At 40.8% G+C, this 21945-nt stretch overlaps 1 protein-coding gene and 1 long non-coding RNA gene across 7 annotated transcripts in view; one reads left to right on the forward strand and one right to left on the reverse strand.

Annotated features, from left to right (window-relative positions):
• Nucleotides 1-1450, forward strand: part of LOC104152687 (uncharacterized) — a 162930-nt gene extending 161480 nt beyond the window's left edge. The window contains exon 12 of the long non-coding RNA XR_011144049.1: nucleotides 42-1450. This is a non-coding gene — a long non-coding RNA (uncharacterized lncRNA). The remainder of the gene's footprint in view (nucleotides 1-41) is intronic.
• SLC6A1 (solute carrier family 6 member 1) overlaps nucleotides 1-21945 on the reverse strand; it is a 130148-nt gene that overhangs the window by 18945 nt on the left and 89258 nt on the right. For 5 of the 6 annotated variants that reach the window (XM_068960336.1, XM_068960335.1, XM_068960333.1 and 2 more), the window contains 3 exons: nucleotides 3615-4060; nucleotides 2995-3126; nucleotides 1465-1565 (listed from right to left, as the gene is read on the reverse strand). In XM_068960336.1, coding sequence (XP_068816437.1) covers nucleotides 1465-1565; nucleotides 2995-3126; nucleotides 3615-3852 — 471 coding nt within the window. In that variant the 5' untranslated portion in view covers nucleotides 3853-4060. Of the gene's footprint in view, nucleotides 1-1464; nucleotides 1566-2994; nucleotides 3127-3614; nucleotides 4061-11093; nucleotides 11180-21945 lie in introns of those variants that run through there. The other variant, XM_068960337.1, reaches the window with a different exon arrangement.

The raw sequence follows: 21945 nt of genomic DNA on the forward strand, positions 1-21945 counted from the left end.
AGATGACTCAGATGTGAAAATATTTCCTCCTTTCTCTTAAGATTGCAGCAAAAACGTTTTGGAGCCTGCTGCGCCTCTCAGAATGTGAGAGGATATTGACAGTTCTACAAGAAACAAGGACAGCAGAAAGGAGCTCCAGGAGATCCTATTGCCTCTTGCTGGGCTACAGGTGATACAGTGTGATAGTGATCAGAGATTTCCATCCTCTCTTCGGATCAAGCAATGTTTAGAGAAATGTAAATTGTTTTCTGCGTGCATTTAATACAAGTGTTCATTACGTTAAGATAGCTTTCTGAAGTTCTGAGAAGAAGAAGAACCTGTTTGCACATGATAGGCATTGCAGCAAATCTCATTTAGATATGACATAGATAATTCTTTGGACAGTTAATCTTGGAAAGTCTCAGCTAGAAAATGTGGCAGAGTACTGCATGTTTTAAATACAAAGAAAAGCAGCTTCAGGAGAGTTAGAAGTCAATATTCACCTGATACGGACAGTGCACCACTTCCAGACTACCACTGACCTTTCATACCAGTAACAAATCTGAGGATACTAAAGCAATGATTACATCACTCCTGGACAGTAATTATGCAAGCTTGGTCATTTAAAGGGCCAATTTTTTAAAGCTGAGGACAATCAATCAAGAACAAAGCATAGTCAGAATTGGAGGGAAAAAAAATTGAACAACAATGCGTCAACTATAGAGACTTATGTAAGAATGCTTCCTCAGATGGCCGAAACCCACAAATGGTCCACTCAGTTAATGAATCTTCCTGGGGGAATGTGGGGAGGTGAGGAATAAACAATGGCAGCTAAAAATAAATTAAAAAGGAAAGAAAACAAAGTGGCAATAACAATGAATGGACATTCAGAGCTAATCAGGTCACAGAGCTTCCATTCCATGGGGATTTCTTTAATAAAACTCCCTACTGTTGAACCAAAACAAAATGATACCATTTCACAAAGAACATTCCTATTGTTACTATTGAAATCTGTTATACACTAACATTTCTCTCAGGGGATGACTGGCTACCTATGGGCTCAAACACAAAGGGATACTACTAGTCTTGATATCATTCCCCAGACTAGCACTACTAGTTTAAGTGAGGCTAAAAGGGTACTGATGAAGGATCTGTGGCTATGAGAATTAAGGAAGATGAGAAAACTTAAACAAGCAGGTAACAGAATTTTGTGGCTCCAAAACAAGCTTTTATTGTGCTTCTCCACTGACATTCTTTGAATGGAATGTTATTCTTCACGGTTTTCTATCCTACATTGATTATGGAGGGAAAGAGAAAGATTTTTTTTTTTTTTTAATAAAGTTTTCCTTTAATAAGAAATGGTTCATTGTACTGGATTTGTATGCATTTTATATTAATCTACATTGAGGTAGATTAATCAGCTATCACCTTGCTTTTCATTCATTAAACAAACAACTCCCCCCATTCCACCCACCACACACTTACAGTGGTAAAGGAATTATACAGGTAATATATGGCCCACGAAATAATCACGATGTAGTAAATGTTTAGCCAAAAGGAAAGGACTGCAGCAGCTAGTCCCACACCTGCAAAGAAAGAACCAAAATAAGGTGACTTGTAGTAATGTTTGTACAAGTGTTACTTCAAGTGCTGCCATTCGGCAGCGTAAATGCAATGTACAGCGCAGGTGCCATTTAGTAAATTCCATAGAAATCGAGTTCAAATTTTAGAAGTACTGTCATAAAAAGATTGCTAATTTGGGTGATAGTTTGTTCATCTCCAAACTTACTCATAGTGCCCTGTTCTCAATCTGTTGCAATGAGCAGTCACAGCTTTCGCTGGCTGAGATTTTACAGGAATTTTTTTACTTCTAGGGAAGAGAGCTAAATCAACTCATTCTCTGAAACAGCAGTCTCGCAGAAACTTCTGACAGATTCACACAAGTTGTGTAGGCGTTACAAGACCAGCCAGCCCCTTAGTGTACTAACAAAAGTGTTTAATGCTGTATATAATGCTATGCCACCTCAGCCTAAAGAAATTGGGGGGGGGGGGGGGTTCCCTGATGAGAATGCCTTCTCTTCTGTTCCACATCAAGACTCTAGGGGTATTTTAAAATATTCAGGCTAGTGAAAATTGCCACATGGCACTAAGTGGGGAGAGGTACTCAAAATATTCAGTAAAATGCAAAGGAAAGACTATACATTGAATTGTGCCCCCTACAAACAGCGGTAACTTGAGTAAACATAAAATACTTGGCTGTGAGAAACCTTTTTTAAATCTGTATAGGTTTTCCTAATACAAAATTTCCTAGAACAAAAACTTTTAGCTCACCCCTTGGAAACTGTTAATCCTACTGTGTGTGAAGCAATTTATAACTAATAATATGTTACTTGCCCCTCTATCCCTTCTATTGGTCCAGAATTCAGTTCAGGAGCGCTTAGGTGTCAAAAGAGTTTAGGATTAAAGGATGAAAAGAATGGCTTGTGAGGTTTGTGGGACTGTGCAGAATCTAGACTAAAACTTTGAGGTTCCAGCAAAAAGAAACCCAAAGCAGGTAAAACCTTAAGTGTGGAGTGAGTGTGTCTTATGTAATTCAGTATGAAATTGCCATCTTTGATCATGTTTGGCCTTTGCGTTTCAATACAGAGCAATGGGAGATACATACCTTGTGACCTGGAATAGAAAGAATATTTACCAAATTGCTATATACTGAAGCTACCCAGTTCCATACCTGCTCAGACAAATATTGCTAGATTTAAAATGCTATTTTGAACAGTCTTCACACATGTTTCTACCAAAAATAAAAGTTCAAAAATAAGCTTGCTGAGATTCTAATGCCCAAGAATGAGTAACACCCAACCCTCTTTCAAAATTGCCAGTTATGGCTCAGAAAGTTAGAGGTTTCTGTAGAAAATTGTTTTAAGTGCAAAATGAAGCCTCAATGAAATGTCCTTGCAATGTCATTTCGTGCAACTTCTGCAAGGAAATGTGAAATAATACAATTGCATACTGTACCTTTGAACATTGGAGCAAGCTTCCACACTCCAAGGCCTCCTATAGATGTATACTGGCCAAGGGAACACTCCAAAAGAAATAGCGGCACTCCAGCAAAAATTAAAGTAAGGAAATAGGGAATCAGGAATGCACCTAAAAAAAGAAAAAAAAAAAAAACTATTACAGTGGAAAAAACACTACTGTTTCCAGTGCTTCTGTACTTATATCTGGAAAAAACCCACACATTTTGGTCTTCTGAAGTATAACTTCTCAAAGCAGAGAGAAGCACATGCACCTTTCTGAAACAGTATCTTAAGATATGATGATAAGGGGAAAAATATGTTTTCCCATAATTTAAATAATTTCATTAGAAAGCTAAAATATAAGCAGTATGTATTTTGTTGCCTCCATCTATCACAACAGCATGCAGATAGTGTGAAGGCTTTAACCAGAACTGGCTGTTTCTAGTTCCTGCACTCATTTAAAAACAAAACAACCAAAAAAACAAAACAAAACAAAACACCCACCTGTATAAATGAGAAAGCTATAAAAAAACCAATTTCCTTTTTACTGATAATTTTCATAGTGAGTTCCAATATACAAATATATTGGAGGTTGTAAGAATGAATCAGCAAGCATACCTCCGCCATTCTTGCCACAAAGGTATGGAAATCGCCACACATTCCCTAAGCCAATGGCATAACCTACACAGGACATAAGAAAGTCAAATTTTCCTTTCCAGGTGTCTCGGTCTGGAAGATCTGTCTTCTTCTTCTGCACTTTTACTACCAAGGTTTTAGGCTTGTCATTGGTGATTGAAGCATCACTAACTTCCGTGGAGATTTGTCCATCTGCAACTTTTGTTCCGTTTGTTGCCATGTCTCTGGGTTTAGCTGGAGAGGCTCTGGCAGCCAGACGAGAGATTTCAGCACCAGTCCACGTGGACAGCAGCTTTGCGGCTCGCGGTTACCCAACGAGGGAGTCACGGGTTTGGTAGAAAAAAATAAAATAGCCCTCCCCCAAATCCCCCAAATGCTGGGGTGGATTGTGAGCTAGTCGGAAGTCCTGTACCAGCTTCTGTATCAATCTGTAAAACACAAAATCATAGAATTCAGAGATGCTGCAACAGTACTTTAGGCATCTTAAAAACTTCTGCTGAACAGAGACCTTATTGCCAAAAGTTTTATAATAAGGATGTCTTATCTAAGAGCTTGGCTCTGCCCTGGGGCATTTTTCTTATAGACACGGTAGAAAGAGGAGCAGAACTAATGCAGTAATATAAAACAAACTCCAAGGCACAATTACCAATTATTTTCCTATAGATTGCTTATGACTCTACAGAAACTAAATAATTTTAAAATGTAGCATACATAGCATATGTTTACTTTACATTAGGCTCCATAACACAGGGCAGAGAAGAAGGAAGCATAATGAAAGCTAGTAACGAGGCTATTCGTGGACTTGTAAATGAAGAAAGCTATGCTTAATCCTCATTTTTTGATAACAGAATTTCTGGAGCACTTCTACCAACAAAAACAAGGTAATTTAACTTGTCTTTTCAGAGACATATCGGCTCCACGGGCAAGTATGTATTTCTGCTTCTTGAAACGATGCACTAGTAATGAGGTTTTTCTTTAATAGTTTAAGAACTTGGGCAATGAAACTGTTCAATTTAATTCTTCCACTTTTAAAAAGTAAAAAGGAAATTCTCGTGATTGCAAAGTTTCCTTATTTACAACAACAACAACAACAACAACGTCACTATCATTATAGCCACCAAGAAATAGCACTTGCTACCAGTAAGAGTGACTTTAAGGAGTTATGAACAGTGTACATTTATCTAAACCATCTTCATTCAAAATATTCCCAAAGGGATTAAACCATAAACCATCTTAAGCAACAGGATTTAACCCTGGGTAATGATGTTACCTTTCATACATAGTTAGAATTAGTTGTTAGCGTAACACAAATGACTCACTAGTCTTACACTGCTTGTAATGTAAGGTTGTAACGGGCTGCAATAATCACTCCTTAGTTTCTGTTTCCTACTGTGGACTCATTCTTACACCTTTTCAACAGCAATTGTTGGTACTAAATCAAAATTCTATACAAATTCAAGTCTAAATAAAGGAGAATGAAGGAAGCAAATATGCATTTTGAAAAATAATCATCTGGAATATTTCCAGTCAACTCTGAAGTGTGTGCCACTCCTATAGATTTTCCACAGCCCCACTTCAACTGGAAAAAACAGCGAGCTAATGTCTATTTTATGCCCACTCATAAGCCTTGCTTAATGTTTCTCCTTACCACCTTTTCCATTTGCCAATCACAGTCATCAAATAATAGGAGTTTGCAACAAATGAAAGACCTTTCATTGCTACGTTGATGAGTACTTCTTACTAGTAAGTTAAGGCAGCATTAGCAACATTGACCATGAGTTCACGCAAAGCTCAGCAATAATCTTATTTACAGACTTAAATAAAGGAAGCTTGAGTTCATCAGGCATTCACTTGTAATTGTAAGTTATGTCAAAAGAAATAAAAAGAAAACTTTTAAAGACTCTGCTATAAACAGGGCTTTTCTCAGTTCAGATCACTATGTAATCATATTGCTTTCTTATCCTCTACAAACTCAAGGCCACATCCAACAATAAAAAAAGACTTTCACTTTGGAGCTGAAAAGGAATTGGCTTTAGGTCTGCTGTCATGAGGACAGAAACAAGAATGACACTCAACCTCTCTCTCTCTCTGGTCTACTTAAAGGCTAGACTCACAGTGGGAAATTACACCTACTCACCTTACCCTCATCGCAAATCCCCCTTCTTAAACGTGTGGGCTTATCTTACTGTATTTCAGTGCAAGCCTGTCCAGTTTTGTGCAGCAATAAATGCCACTCCTGGATATAATTTAGGTTCTGCTTAATATCTACTACTGGGGAAATATGTATCTCTTAAAGACAAATCAGTAAAACTCCTAGAAGCATTGTTGAGACTCCCAAATTCCCATGTGAGCTAAGAACATAGGGTTTTCAAGATGTCCGGTCTTGATTTTTCCCCATCCTATACCATGCTCACCTTGGCACTTTTACTGGGGGCAGTGTCTTCCAAGCTTTCATCTCTAGCTTTTTCCATCAATTAGATGAAAGTATTTACTTCAATTTTAGGGCTTGGGAAATTTTTCTTCTTGTGAGACATGACTGGCACTGTGCCCCTATCTTCGATAAACGGTATCCAAAGCCGAGAAGAAGTAGAAAAAGCTCCTACTTCAGCACTGTCATCTTTGTGGGAGAAAACAGCCACTAGGCCCCACTCCCCCCCCCCCCATCCTCTTTGTATCAGTTTGTATCAGGTTGGTGACAGCTTTTAGAAAAAAACATCATGCCTACATCAAAACGTGTCATGAAAAATCAGAGCCTGCCTCCTTCAGGGCCTCAAAAGTAGGATGGAATTCATCTGACCAAACATGAACAACTACCAGCAGTCTTTGCCTGAGTTAGTTGCTCCAGGCTTCCCTTGTGATCACTGAAGGCTAGCAGCCCTACAGACAACGAGGTTCATCTGAGATCAGCTCTTGATTCATCTGATTTAAGATACTATTTCCCCACACTGATCATAGAGCCTGGGTGTATAGCTCAAATGTACACATCTGCATAGTAAATGTTCAGAGTTAGGTTAGCTGAAACCCACCCTTAATAACCAAGTCTTAATCTCATGGCAAGAGCATATGGCACTTTCTGAACCTTCTTCAGGGCATAGTCATTTCAGTCACTATGATATCCCCTTAAAAAGCACAGTAAAACAGGGATCTTTGGTGTGTTACTGTAATTGACCAGAACGAAAGCCTTCAATGCAGAGCTTAAGTCCATACTTACAGGTGTTATGCTCAATTTCTGCTACCCCAGCAGAAAACTCTTTTGCTCCTTAGATGTTTGAGAGTTTCAGCCATTTAGAAGCACCACAATTGCAGATCGCTGTGTGTGTAAAGTGAGGCTCCTGTTCTGAGGTCAGATGGAGATCACTTGGAAACGTTGACCTCCCCATCTGGGACGTGGTTGCTAGTTTAAGATGCAGACCGCTCCAAACGTGGGCTAACAAGTGTAGTTTGCCAGCACCACCTACCGATGAAGATGCAGAACTGAAAGTATTCTTTTTCAGCCAACAGAGGCTGTGAAAAGGCTCCTCAGGATGTTCTAGTACTTTTACAAACAATTCTTGCACTAGATCAGTTTTTTTTTTTTTTTTTTTTTTTTTTTTGCTGAAATTCATATTTGGGATGTGCTTTATCATCATCAGGAGCTCCCAAGTGCTGAAAAAGGCTGAGTGCCTTGAGAATGGGTGGAAAACTCCCCTGCCCCTCTCACCCTCCCATGCTATTTACATATTATGCCACAGATGATGAGAGAGAAACTCATTCTCACAGCTGGCGCCGCACGAAAGGATCGGTTCTGAAACTCAGAACCGAACAACCAAGCCAACAAGAACACTGATTTACTCCCTCAGCTACAAACAGGTTGTGCAGGTGAGCGCTGGGCATGGGGCCTGCCTCTGCTGATCCAGCCCAAGGGTCAAGCCAGGATTCTTTGGGCAAAGACCTGTCAAACTCCAGGGAGTTTTGGGGTATGTATTAATGCCTCTGTTAACTAAATTGAGGAATTTAGTCCAGTGTAAGAATCCATGACAAAGATAAACCAATGGGTTAGTTTGAAATTCCTCAATAGTAAAGTAAAGAAACTGGGATTTTGTGAGCAGTCCTCCTGGAGGATGCTGCACAGATCCATTTCAATAGTACTGTAATGCTGAATGTAAGGTTGAAGCTTCCCAAAATACCCAAGAAAGCTGGAGGGAGGAGGGCGGAGATGGAGCAGGGGTTGGCAGGCAGCCTGGTGTTCTTAATGTTAAAAGGGATTGAAAGTGTAGGTTATGGAAAAAAAAAAAAATCACATGTGGTGAGGGGCTTGATTTTGTCACACTGCACAAACTTTGGAAAATACTCTATTGCACACATTACGGGTATTGAGAAACCTCAGGTACTAGTAAGCCCAAGGACTAAGTGAAGGCTCATTTTCAGGGGGTGGAGGTGAAGATTGGCCAATCTGCATCTGCCCTGAGCTACCAGTGCCCACGTCATTATTCCATTTGGGGGACCATGCTGGCGACTTTAATGGCAGTAGTGTGAATGTATCGACAATTGTTCATATATGGTCATATAGCAAACCAGTATTAGACTAATGGAAAAATGATTTCCATCTGTAGTTTCAAGAGTATGGTTTCTCCTATGCTATAAAGTATCTTTCTTCAAGCTTAAATAATAATGATAAAAAATTGCAGTAACAGGATCAGCCCCTAACTTCCACTCCACCCCCTTCATACACAGTAGTATTTCACCAATTATGATTTACATACAACACTCCAGAACAAGAATGGGGCACAAGGCAACAAAGATATCTGGAAGGCACTCTCTAATCTGATTAGGCAATATCTCACATTGTTAGCCTTTAAATTTGGTTTAAATTGGTCTGACATGGAATGGGACAGAGAGAGGCTTATGTAAGCTCTGTGTGTTGGCTTGGGGAAAAATGAAAGACACATTGTAGTTTTCCGCCAACAGAGCAGGTAGCGTACTTGCTATGCAATGCTATGCTTTGTGGGGAGAAGATGGAGAGGTCCTTTGAATCAGTCAGTTTTTGCTCCCCCAGGTCCTTCATGCCAACATTTGAGTGTGCTAGGAAGGGCACGGTAGCTTCCCACTACATTCCTCAGTGCACAATAGAGCTTCCTTGACTTCAGTTACTAGGGTTGCTCAGCCAAGAGGAAGGAGAAAGCCCTCTAAATCAGGGTTTTGCATACCATCTGGTTGTCCCGCATCACAACCACATTAGAAAAGAATGGCTTGAGAGAGTCAAGCACACATAGCAGCCGAGGTAATAAGCACAGCTAGGGAAACTAGAACAAAGAGAGTGACACTTAATTAATAAAAGCATTTTTCTTTCTCATGGTCTGAATAAAAGTGGATTGGAAGAGTTTAGAACTAGTCGCATATAATATTAGTGCACAGCAACACTGCTATCATCTTTCACAAGTGATATCAAAAGGCCAAGAAAAACAGAGCAGAAGCATACACAGCCAGCTGGAAAGCACAATTCCTTTAACTGATGAACTTCGGTTATGTTCAAAGCTCTGGGAGCTCCCGGGGGCTCCACAGAAGTCAAGACTAAGTCAGCTTCATTCAATAAAATCTGAGGAAATGCTGTTATATAAAATGCTATATTGGCTTCACACAACTTTGAAGACATTATTCCTCTAACTGGAATGGGATTTCAGTTGAACCCATTGGACTTCAGTTCTGTGATGCCCACAGGTAGAGCTTTGTGTTAGTATTCTTTCATAGGAAGGATACTCGCTGAAAATTGTAAACAAAGTACGGTGCACACAGGTATTATGCACCAGGTGTTACTACATACGCTGTTTTACTACATACACATACTGAAAATCCATATGCATTGAAAAATGGTGCTACTAAATTTTCCTACAGGCACTTTACATACTTCAGAAAAATCTGGCCCTTTCATTCAATTTTGTGGACCCCTACAATGTGTTCATGTCGATTTTCACCTCACTGGCCCAGCCAGCCTCCGTGCTACCTTTGATTTCTTAATGGAAAGAATTTTCTTTTATGTGAAATTGCAGATTGAAACAGATCATCTAAAGAAAACAAAACAAAATAAAGAGACAAAACAGAAACATTCCTTTTTCTTTTGGTTCACCCTGTCTAAACTTCCTTGTAGTCTCTGTTGTTCATGAAAAACGATCACATATTTTCGGAGTGTTTCTTAGTACTTATCCTCCTATTTAATTTCCTAAGATGGTTATGTGAAATCTGGCATGTTAAAACTGTGACACCTGCCTGTGAAATCCATCTGGGCCAAAACTAGTCCTTAGTCATATCTGCTCCAGCGTCAGATTCCCCAGCTAAGAGGTCAGAAGAGCCCTGACAAACCACACTGAGCAAATGCAATAGAACCGAGGCTAACTTCTTCTGCACTATGAAATAATAGCAGCAGCAAGACTGATCAGAGACAAGAAAAATGTGGGCAGAAAAAGCCTAGCTATTCCAGAAGATGAACTACTAGCAATTTCACTTTCACCAGAAAAATAGGCAAAATCTAAATAACACTGTTTATATTGTCACTTAGATTTCACCCAAAGGAATTACACAGGGATTGAGTTTTGTGCAAACATGTTTGTGGAATAGCTTGGTAGCAACAGGGCCTTATCTGAAAAATGCTGTTAGATTTTAGGTAAGTTTAATGCCATATGCCTTTCTGCAATGGTTTCCTTGTGTTCAGCTTGCACAAACTATACAACGGATGTTTATATTTTTATTGTCTGATATAACATTAAAATGATTTCACCCAAGTCCTCTTGATTAGTCAGAGAAGTACACTAGCAACTTTGAAGATAATGCAATAATAGCTGAAGGAAATTAGCTGCATCTTAGTACTTCTGAATTTGGCCCAAAATACAGTTATATGTGCTTTCTAAATTAGATTGCTCACTGATGCATAGCAGTTTGTTATTTTCAAGTTTGAAACTTCCATTTTTCTTATACAAGTCTACATTTTGACTTTAACATAATTTTGCCTCTGGAAAAAAAAAAAAGTCAGATATGCAGGAGTAAGAGTGCCACAGATCTAAGCATCTGCCTGATTAAGTTTATAGAGCCAGCTATGTTTCTTTCACTATTGACAACAGCAGCACTTGCAGAAGGAAATCTAAATTACACATCCTCTGAACAACTGGTTGTATAAGCCCTGTGTAGACGCCCTATGCATCTCTCCAATCTTTTTCCTTAAATATTTATACAGCATATATTTACTTTTCTGAGTTATTTTGGAAAGCTATGCATGCTTAAATAGGAAACAGACATCCAAAAAAAAGATGCTAAACCTTCAGGTGGTGTAAACTAATGCATCACTGTCCATCTAAGATACACTGAACTATGTGGTGGAAAAATCTTTAAAAGGTATATAAAAGCTTAAAAGATGCATGAAAACATATATCTTAGCCTGGAGAAGAGAAGGCTGGGGGGGGGGGGGGGGATCGCATCAATGCATGTAAATACCTGATGGGAGGGTGTCAGGAAGATGAGGCCAGAGCATCTTATTTATGAGAAGCATTCAAAGATCTTATTTATGAAAAGCATTCTGTTTTGGCTGAAAAAAAAATGAACATTGGATTGAATAGAGAATTATGCAACGCGCTTCAGTAGGATATAGTTCTGGTGTATAAGGCATGCAAACATGTCACAAAATCACAGAACGGTTGAGGTTGGAGGAGACCTTTAAAAATCATCTAGTCCAACTCCCCCTGCTCAAGCAGAGTCACCTAGAGCAGGTTGGCCAGCACTGTGTTTAGACAGCTTTTGAATATCTCCAAGGATGGAGGCTCCACAACCTCTCTGGGCGTCTTGCTCCAGTGCTCAGTCACCCCCACAGTAAAGAATTTTTTCCTTATGTTCAGACAGACCTGCCTGTGTTTCAGTTTGTGCCTGTTGCCTCTCGTCCTATTGCTGGACACCACTGAAAAGAGCCTGGCCTCATCTTCTTGACACCCTCCCATCAGGTATTTATATGCATTGATGCGATTCCCCCCTCCCCCCCCCCGAGCCTTCTCTTCTCCAGGCTAAACAGTCCCAGCTCTCTCAGCCTCTCCTCATATGAGAGATGCTCTAGATGTCCTGTACAGGGGACTTCCCCTCCAACACCTATGCTTGAAAAAAGTTATCCAAAAGTGCTAGTTGCGCTGGAGGTTGCTACATTTCTTAAACATAATAACACAGCTGAAAATAAATACTGTGGCATCACCTATTTGACCTATCAAGTATGTCATCCTGCTATCAAGAGGTAGAGCTGGTCCCAAAAACTTGGCCAGATAAAGATGTGGCTCAGATCAAATAAGTAATAAGATATCTAAAATAATATGCATAAAGAAAGTAGTTGTGAGTGTTTTTGAACTAGCAAACCCTGGCCAAGCTTGCATCTCACATTGGAATCTAATATAGGTGACATCTGCTGAAACTTTTCTTGAGGCTGGGACATTCATAGTGACATGCTCTTATGTGAATTCTCAGATGTCTAATATAAGCCAGTAGACTGCAACTTTTCGGGAAAGGAATTAATTTACATCTCTTGCCTCTATTTGATGTTATGATGCTTATAAATAGAAGTGTCTAAGATATTGGGTTTTTCTCTCAAATTTGGCTGCCACTAGTCAACAGGGTCAGGAATTATTGGGAGAAAAGTAGTAGACAACAGGCTGACAGAATGATTGCATTAGCCTTATTACCTCAGAGCAGTCAGGTGAAACAATAGTTGCGATCTGTAGCTTTACAATATCTTACGAAACAACAAAATATCAGTCTCTCTCCCCAGACTATAACACAGGCCCAGAACGTATCAGTTTGGTCAATGAATCCTGTTCTCTGAAAGTGCTGTCAGTCAACAGGTATTCCCTAGTTTCTGCTAAGCAACGTTGGTTTTGCTCACTACTAGCACAGTAAGTTGCCAAATACTTTTAATATCTTGAAACAAACTTAAGACCTGCAGTGAAACACCGAAAGCCACAAAAGGGTTTGTTGAGAGCAGGGAAAACCAAAAGCACTATCAGCATCCTAGATCCCTACAATCCCACATATTATCCATAGTATCTGGCTCCCTTTGGCTGCTTCTCTCTGCACCATACCCCTTTATTAGACGCGCTTTGGGCTGAGCTCGTTCCTACTGTGGCCAGTGAAGGTAAGTGGCCAATTGCTTCATAGGTCTGTTTTCCTACTCAAATTAAGGAGGGCATAGAGTGGGAAGAGGAAAGAAGGAAGTGGCATTAATTTCATTTCCTAGCTCATTTGTTAACATTTGTATTTACAGATGAAAATTTCAACTATATTGAAGAAATACACTGACATCCAGTCCTTCAGGCTCCGAGACATGATATGAAACCTGATCTGCTTACTGCTAACTCTGGCTGCCATAACAGAAAAATTTCCTCTCTGTCTTCCTGCCCAGTAGAGCCTGTATGTGAAGGAGAGAAATAAAATAGCTTCCTAAAAACATTCTTCTGTCTTGCCTTTCTTTCAGGTGTGCCAATATTTCTGTAGCACTTATCTGTCTCGCCTGACACAAATTCTCACATGAATCCACAGCAGTGATAATGGATGGCATGTGTAACTATGGCTTGAATGCACTCACACAAGTAACAAGTTAAAACAGCAGCTTTTCAGTTTACCAGTCTTCCCATGCAAGAATAATTCAGCTCTTCAGAAAGAAAGATGAAAAACAAAAGTCAAACCATATCACCAGAACTGCCCACATTTCCGTGGCACACAGAAATCCCTGCGGAGACAACCTGCATAATTTTGAGCCCAAATCATGAGTGTTTGTTCTTCAAGTCCAGCTTCAGTTCCGTACTGAAACTTAGGTTCACCTTCAGTAGTTCACAGAGCTCTGCTGTTGTGAAATTCACTCTTGATGTAAAAGATGCTAGGATCTAACCTGCAGAAAGAGCTTGTCTTGTTAATAGTATTTCTACCAGCACATATTATGGACTGATTCTCAGACTAATACATACCCTTTAACCTCCCATAAAAATGCTTCGTATTTGTTTTTAAGCTGAGATAGAACTTACTGGCAAAGGTATACCTTTGCAACTACATGGAGTTCTGTAATCACCCAGAAAAACCCACAAGAAATAACAAGCAAACAAACAAACAGGAAATGCCAAAGGCAGACTCATGAAAAGGAATGGATACATAGCCCATATCAAGCTCTCTTTTGTGTTTTTTTTTTGGGGGGGGGGTGGGAAGGGGGAGCTGGAATGGGAGGGCAGGGGGAGAAATGGGTTTTTGGCAAGCCAATTAATTCAGTTCCTGTTATTATTATCAGGATAGAGGTCAAGTAAAAAACACGTGTACCATGAGTGCAAAATCATCCTGACAATGTTAGAAGCTTGAGTGAAGCCTATTTGAAAATTTACAGTATTTTCTTCCAAGCCTGCAATGATTTGCAGATATCTGTCCAATGTCCCCAGTGGGCAACTGATCATGGAGGTAGATTAAAGTAGAGATAAGGAATTATATCAAAACTAAGTGACTGATGAACATCTCTTACGAGGATCTTATGCCAACTAACATTATTTCCCTGTCAATTCCACTGATCTTAACAAGGCTGTGGGCAGTTATGTATTATTTGAGTATATTATTGCTCAGTGTACATTAGCACAATTTGCCCTTACTACTCTATAATAACAAATACTTTACAACAGAACCAAGTGACCTTTACGGCGCTGGATACCTATTTGCTTAGTCACCTTTGTGATTTCTACCTTATTGAATATGGTATTTTCTTCATTGTTTCCTTATTCAGAGATCCAGAGAGAACTGCAATGCTTCAAAGACTTTATTAAGTCTTTGTCACACTTTCTATTATTAGCTTCTAGACTCTCTACTGCAACAAAATACCACAATTACCATCCATTCCAGCCACACATCTGCTTCTAGCTTCACCACAGTTCGATATGAACTGTTGAACAAGATTCCCTTTAGAGAAGCTGCCTAGCTAAGGACAGCACTCCTACACTCCATCTTGTCTCCTGACTGCATTCCCCATCCGTCTGATGTTTTGTACAAGAGGGTAATTATTAATTTACCATTGTATAAAAATGCATCTGCCCACTAGTTGGGTATCATTCAGTGGCCCTAATTGGTATTAGGAAACCTCTGTGCTGTTCAAAGACAAAGGTCTTCCTTCAGAGCCTACACGGGTTTCAGCGTGTAAAATGCAAGTGCTAGGGAACATGGAGAGGTTCAACAAAGCTCATGACTGGTGACAGCACCAGCTCTGTTCCTGTAGTATAGGGAAAGAGTGGGGCACGTTTACTAGCTGCAAGTATCAGCACTATGATGGGAGTTTCTAGTGGCTTCATGGGTGAGTTCAGTTCCTTTCTTTCAGTAGACACTAATGCAGCTGTTGAGCTAGGAAGGGGGGATGCTGTAAGGTGGTGCCCTCCAGGTGTTCCCTGACTGACGCCAGGAAGACAGCTTCCAGTATTCCCTCGCTGACACCCTGGAAAAAGCATGCCAGGTCCACCTCCACTATGGAAGCAAGCCAATCACACGTACAGTGGAAAATGGGGTTTATTGTCCCGCTCTGAACTACAGCAATTGAACACAGGCCTGACTGACAGGTATACCCATCACACGATTTGCTGCCTCTACACACCCCTCTCCCTACCTTACCCCTTCCCAGCTTCACCCCTTTTACCACTCTCCTCTCCTCCCAAACAGCCAGCCCATCTACCCTTTCCCCACTGGCTCCAATTTTGCACTCTTATTTGGTATAAGATGGCTATAGCCATCTTTGCTGACAAGCAGTCTTCTACTTCCAAATCTGCTTCACCTTTTTGTGTGGCAAACAAAGAGTTCCATTTAGCCAAATGACAAGCACCAAAAGACCACTACTATATTAGCTTCAATTCTGAAGCAGTATCTGCAGAAAATTAGGATAGCAGAGTACAGCTACTATCCTGTCACTGAACGGGACTAGAACACACTCAGGACTTTTTGTCTCTGACAATCACCTGATACATATACCGTCCCATTCTCTCCTTTCCCTAGACGTGCACACATGCAGCTTTGGTCATACTCCCATCCCAGTGGGATCATACCCCTGCTTTGGCTCTGCTGCCAGAAACCACGTTGAAAGAAGGCACGTGCAGGTGCTATATCGCAAAGACAGCTGCAGGAAGGAATTGCAGACTTCTGACAGGCTTTTCTGCCATCTCCTCACACTGCCATTTCACCAGCAGCACACAACAAGGTCAGTGTACTGGACAGTCACAGAGGGAGGACAAGCCTGAAGGCACCAGAAGCAGCTGCTCCACAGGGTGTGGAAGAGGCTTGAAACAGCTTTTCATGCTTCGTTGACCTGTGAGGGGTTAGGAAAAAGGGATGGAGAAGCGGGTCCTGCAAGGTTTCTAAGGAGGGTGTCACTGTGAGCTGGATTGGAGCATGGCAGTAACCCCCTTAGTGAGCCTACAGAGCTGCTCAAACTGCTGCTTTTGGAGATGTCCGGGAGGCACTGGTCTGCACAGGCGGACAGATGCAGGCTGTGAGGAACTGAACTGTCCGAAACCAGTCCACCGGGCTAGTGCCCTTTGGCTGAGCCTGAGTCTGCAGCAGTCAGTCTTGTGACAGTCATCAGGTTAGGGCAAATGGTGTTAGAGTCCTATGAAAACTGGCATGCTGCCTAATTCACTGGGAACTGCTGTATCCTAAAGACACATATTTCCTTTGGTGAAAACATGATATAAAACACTCTGCCTTCCGTCTGTATGTACTGATCAAACCTCCTGGGATTTTGGTTTGTTTGAGGTCTGCAAGCATCTCCCATCTGCCAGCGTAAAACTTGTTTTTGAAGCATTACTGTTTTGGACGAATGTAGTTAGAAACATGTTGAAAATATGAATAGCTTGTATCTTACTTTGTATACAGTTCTTTGCACTACTGTCATTGAATGGGTAGACTCCATGCTGAAGAATAAGTTTGTTAATGCCTGGCAATTGTGAGTGCTTTATAACATGTTGCTAATTTTCATGAGGATCATCAGTTACTTGTACAGGTACTATCACCCCCATTTCCCTGCCCATTCATTTCCACTTTTAACTACAATAAATAATAATATTACAATAAGTGTAATCCTTTAATTCTGCTTCATGCTGGTTTAAAACAAACACACTGTCTAGTTCTAAAAAATTGGCCAAAATATATAATATACAATGCTGACCACGTTCAGCATTCTGATGAACTCTTTCAGTACCTTTAATACCGTCCTGTTTTACGGCAAGCACTCTAACCACCTCCTGCCCTAAATAAAGCATGGCCCAGGTGCCTTCCTTTTACCTTTGCTAAAACAGCATGGTTTAATTTAGCCCTGCAAGCACAAGGGTAATTTGAGAGACTGCTGGCAGCCACTTCTGTAAGACTCCATGATGACTAAGGCCATTCTGCTGCCTCTCCACCCTCCACACGCATCACAGAACCACCAAACGTGCTCCACACAAGCAGCACTGAGATAATCCAAAGCAAATACACATGGAAAACTTTTTTGCTGGCTTTTCAGCAAGGTCTTTGCTGACAACTTAAGAGAAGAAAGCTGCTACATAAGGGAAAAGCTACCATTAGTATAAAACAAAAAGGACGAATGGGATGAAGTCCACTGCCACGAGGCTACAGAAAAAAGGCAGAAGAACTATGGCTGAGATGGCCAAAGGAGAACTGGGACTAGGAGCAGAAGTAATGCCACCAGACAGGCAATGGAGTTGGCCACCTAGAGAGAAGAATGAAGGAGGGAGTTGGCAGCAAGAGCAAAGGACAGCACGGGAGGAGGTGGCACGGAGTAAAACACAACAGAGGGGAACGATCAGCTGAGATGAGAAGGCAGAAGTAGGAGAACTAGTACTAAGAAAGGACTGAGAAGCCTAGAGAACAACAGCTAGAAGAGGGCAAGCCATAAAAGAGCATAGAAAGAAGCAGGAGGAGAGTTTGAACAGAGAGAAGGACAGATCAGGTTTTAGGCAGGATGTAAAAAAAAGTCTGTCCACCTAGAGCCCTACATTTCTCAGAGCGGTGCCATTCAGAGGCAAAGGGTCTGTCTTATCCACCTCTTGATGGTCCACACAGAGAAACGCAAACTACTTCTCTCAGTTATTCTCTTGGCTCCAGTGACAGATCCGTAAGCGTGACCTAAAAATTTTCCATTTACATTAGCTTAAAAATCTTCAGTGGGAGATCCATCTTGGTCAGACATTGCCAATTGGCTTAAAGAATGTTTAGCAGAAATAGTCAGAAAAACATAATAATACAAAAAAATCATTAAATAGAATCCATAGAAAATCCAAGAATGCTGCTCTTAAGGCAACCTGCTGTCTCTCGTCTGCGCGCTGCATGGCTCTTCAGAGGCTTCTAGAGATCACAGCGGCTGGGCTGGTAATCACGTACACTGCAGTACAGTCTTTACTTACAGGCAGTGGAAAAGGCACGTTCAGGGTACTAAACTTGAGTTTCTCTCCCCAGACAACTGGAAAAAGGAAATTCCAACTCCTCCAGAAAAACCTGATGATCCAGCTATATCAAATGAATTTCTAAAAATTAATTCACTCCTCCTGCCATCTCCAGTTTCTAAATTTGGGGATATTTGGGTTCATCTTAAGTCTGGAAAACAACAGCCTAAAAATCGCATGGCCAATTTCTTCCTCACAGGATGACTTCGTGGGATATAATCTGAGACCAGATTTTTCTCTGTGTGACTAGGCAAGTTGCTTTGGATAGCACGCAGCATATCTAAATGCATGCATTGTTTAAAATTTAGAGAGCCACCCAAAAAAAGTGATCCACAAAGCTGCATGCATCAGATTCAGGGGTAGAAATACATTTTGACAAACAGAGAGGTAGCGGTCCACTGCATATTTTGAGGTTGCATATGCCATCCTCATGCAAGCCAAGCTTCCTTTCATTTGTATCACTTTATTGCAATTTTTAACCAAAACTTCCACAAAAATCTTTATCTAATTTCAGCAGTCACACATAACATTTGCCTCAACTTTCCTAAGCCTAGTGGAGAAGAGGCAGCTATGACAGAGGCTCTGTTTCCTGGTTTACAAACCTACTGACCAGTCACAGCAGCTGCCAACCCAGTTAATTTTAAATATTTCCAATTCTTTTGCTGCCTTTAGATTTTACACCATAGCTTATTTTAAATAGACCTATTTTCTAAAAAAGAAAAGCCTTTACAATTGTGATTCACACGTGTTATCATATACTGCAATAAAAAAACAAACAAAACCCTCTGCCTCGCAAACCCCTTCCCCCAACAACAACGAAAAAAGAAAAAGACTATCTGCACACATTAATGCAGTTTGCCTCTTTCAGGAGTGAGAGACGGACAGAGACAGATAGACAGACAGATAGAAGTAAAGAAAAAAAAAAAAAGGCCTGAATCTGAGGTTACCCTTTTCAGCTACAGCTGCAGGGTAAATCACACTTTCTTTCTGTTCTATTTTCTTTGATCCTCAAACTTCAATCCAAATGTTTAAGTTTAAATAGAATTCCATTCTGGACTGAAAGCAGTTTAAACGGAAACAAGAAATTCCTCACCTTCGCCTCCTGCCAAATCAGGAATTTCAAGTTGCAATACTAAAGTGCCTGGCAAATCTATAAAACTTTCTGGCTTGAATTGATAAGGACAAACAATCAGGAAGCTTGCCTTGAAGGCAGGAGATAAACAGGACAACTTGCTTTCATCTCACTTAAAAAACAAAACACCCCCCAACAACCTCCTCACACAACCACCCCCCCCAAACTTTGCAAGCAGTCAATACATGAAAACTAGTCCTTGTTTTTAAACTGATGGCTGTACTGTATTAAAATGGCAACAGGGCAATATTTCACTACTATCCCCCATGATTATAAGGCCATCTCGAGACAAGCAGTGGGCCAGATTCTGCTCTAATAAATTAGCATCACTCTGAACAAAAAACACTCAAAATGTAATAACGCATTTTGTGCATTTTGCAGCTATGTATCTAAGCTCTAGCTCTCTTACTAACAGTTAAGCAACATCTCTGGATCAACCTGCTGTAGCTAAGTCCCCTTAAGGGGTTCAAATCTTCTCTTATATTCGCCGTACACTGATGGTAGCAAGTCTTCCGCACGGGACAACGGGAGCTCATGGGACTTGGCACAGCAGCAAGCGCATGGCTCTGGGTGCAGCGTTTCCCGCACACCGCCCTGGCACTCCAGCTGCAGGCCCTGGGCTGAGTGAACTAGTGATTGCTTAGTCTAGAGCAGTATACCCCGTTGGTGTGGGATTTTATTTATATGGCCAATAATATAACCAGGTGTTTTTCATCTTCTGACTATAGTGATGATTCAGAGCAGCCTTTGGCATATGATTATTTTGACTGCATTTATAGGTAGGTGCAATGGTTTCCAGTATGGTGGTCATCCAACTACTGTAACTTTGGTTTTCCCTGTCTCTATCATTTTTAGTTCCTAAGTAACTTCAAAGCTTTGCTATTTCGGGCAGCAGAAACAAAGCTGAACAATCTCCTCACGGGCTCCATGTATACCCACTCATATCTCTTCTTGTTTAACAAGGCAGAATTTGCGACCAATACAAACTGCTGGCCCTCACACAGAGTCATTCGTCTAATATATAAGAGAAAATACCCACTTCACTCACTGCAGTGAAAACACAGACTAAGAGTTTTCTATCTTATAAGAGAATGGATTTTTTTTTTTTCTTAAAACATTTGTTTACAACAGACTTGCCAGGAGACATCCAATATTAACATTATATGGCCATGAAGCCAGGTAACACTGAATGTTGCTTACCCCACAAATCATCAGTAAAGCCTGCTACTGTTAAGAAATAGAAAAAGACAAGACATCATCAGGTAATCATCAACATATCAAGGAGAACACAGAACAATTTGGAACTGAGGACTAAACCTGCAACTCAAAAACCACGATCAACGTCTGGGGCGATTTACCCCTCAAAGTCTATGCCCAGGACTACTGCTTACAGTTTGGCCTAGAAGCCCCCAGTCAGTAACACTGATGGTACAGCACTTAACCAGGGTGAGGATAATTAAGCTGACCAGTAGTGCAGACCAACAAGCAGGTGAGGTTGAAAACCAAGTCCCAGACAAAATATGCCACCCGAATCAGTTAAGTGCCAGGTTTCTTGCACACAAGGGCCAGGCAAATGGCTATTTGGAGAGAAATCAGAGGTGCATGAGAAACCTTGTTAGTAACATGTTAGGTCTGGTCAAAGAGACAGTGTTAAATCTTCAGTTTCAGCTCACTGCCCATGCACTTTCTGAGAGGAGACCTGTTCATTTAAAGGCAGCAATTTAATCATTTAGTATCAGTCACTACAGGACAAAATCTGCCTTGCTATCAAGAAGCACAATGATATTTTGCGCTACATAGTCCAAGCCAGAATCTTAGAAGGCAAACACCTTTATCGAGGAGGCAAAGGAGAGGGGTTTTTTTCCATCTGTATACTTAAGCCACCTGAGAAAAAAAGTACTATACACAGGAGATATGATTTTGCTTGTTAATTTTCCCTAGAGAGGATTATGTTAAACTTGCCCTTTTCTATAGAAACGCATTCCATTAGGAAGAAATTTGAAAAGGAAGAAAATGTTTTCGTATCAGGTAAGAGCACACATGCAGCTCACCCTGTTCTCCAGACAGAGGAACCAGCACCAGTCCAACAGATTGCCAGCTTTATTTCCTTCTGCCTAACCTGAACAGCAGCAGACCAGGACACTTTCTCAGGTGTCCTCCCAAACCTGGGGATCTGAACACAGATCACATAGATACCCATTTCTTAATGTCTAGAAAATTTTCAGTTGTATCTATTTAATTATATCAGACAAAATCTTGTTTGCTATTGCAAATAATTTGATATGTTTTTTCTTTTTTAGAAACTGCCTCTCCTCCTCCCGCTCTGCCCCCCCAGACTTCTACAGCCTTGCAACTGCAAGTCTCATGAACTCCAGCACAGACAAAAGTGCACATGCGGATGGGATATGTAGTGGGGACAAAAAACTTTGTGAACTAAAACTAATCATTTCTGTGTTTTAACATCCCTTTGGGTCCGGCTATAAATAGGTATTTAAGCACACAGTCCCCTTGAAATTGGCAAGAATTTGATTTCAGGTGTGATTCTTAAGCACATCTGAAAACTCCACTCTTAATCACCTGTACACAGGCCTGTCACCAAGCTCTGCTCTGAGCTGGCAAAGAGGACCTTAACTGGAAGAAGCCATGCACATAGCTGCATGAGTGCCAGAAATATCCTCTGTAGCATTAATGAATGGTCCCTATTTTCAGTGCATCCAAGTTAGATTATTGT

Source organism: Struthio camelus, chromosome 14, assembly GCF_040807025.1.
Source record: "Struthio camelus isolate bStrCam1 chromosome 14, bStrCam1.hap1, whole genome shotgun sequence".
NCBI lineage: Eukaryota > Metazoa > Chordata > Aves > Struthioniformes > Struthionidae > Struthio > Struthio camelus.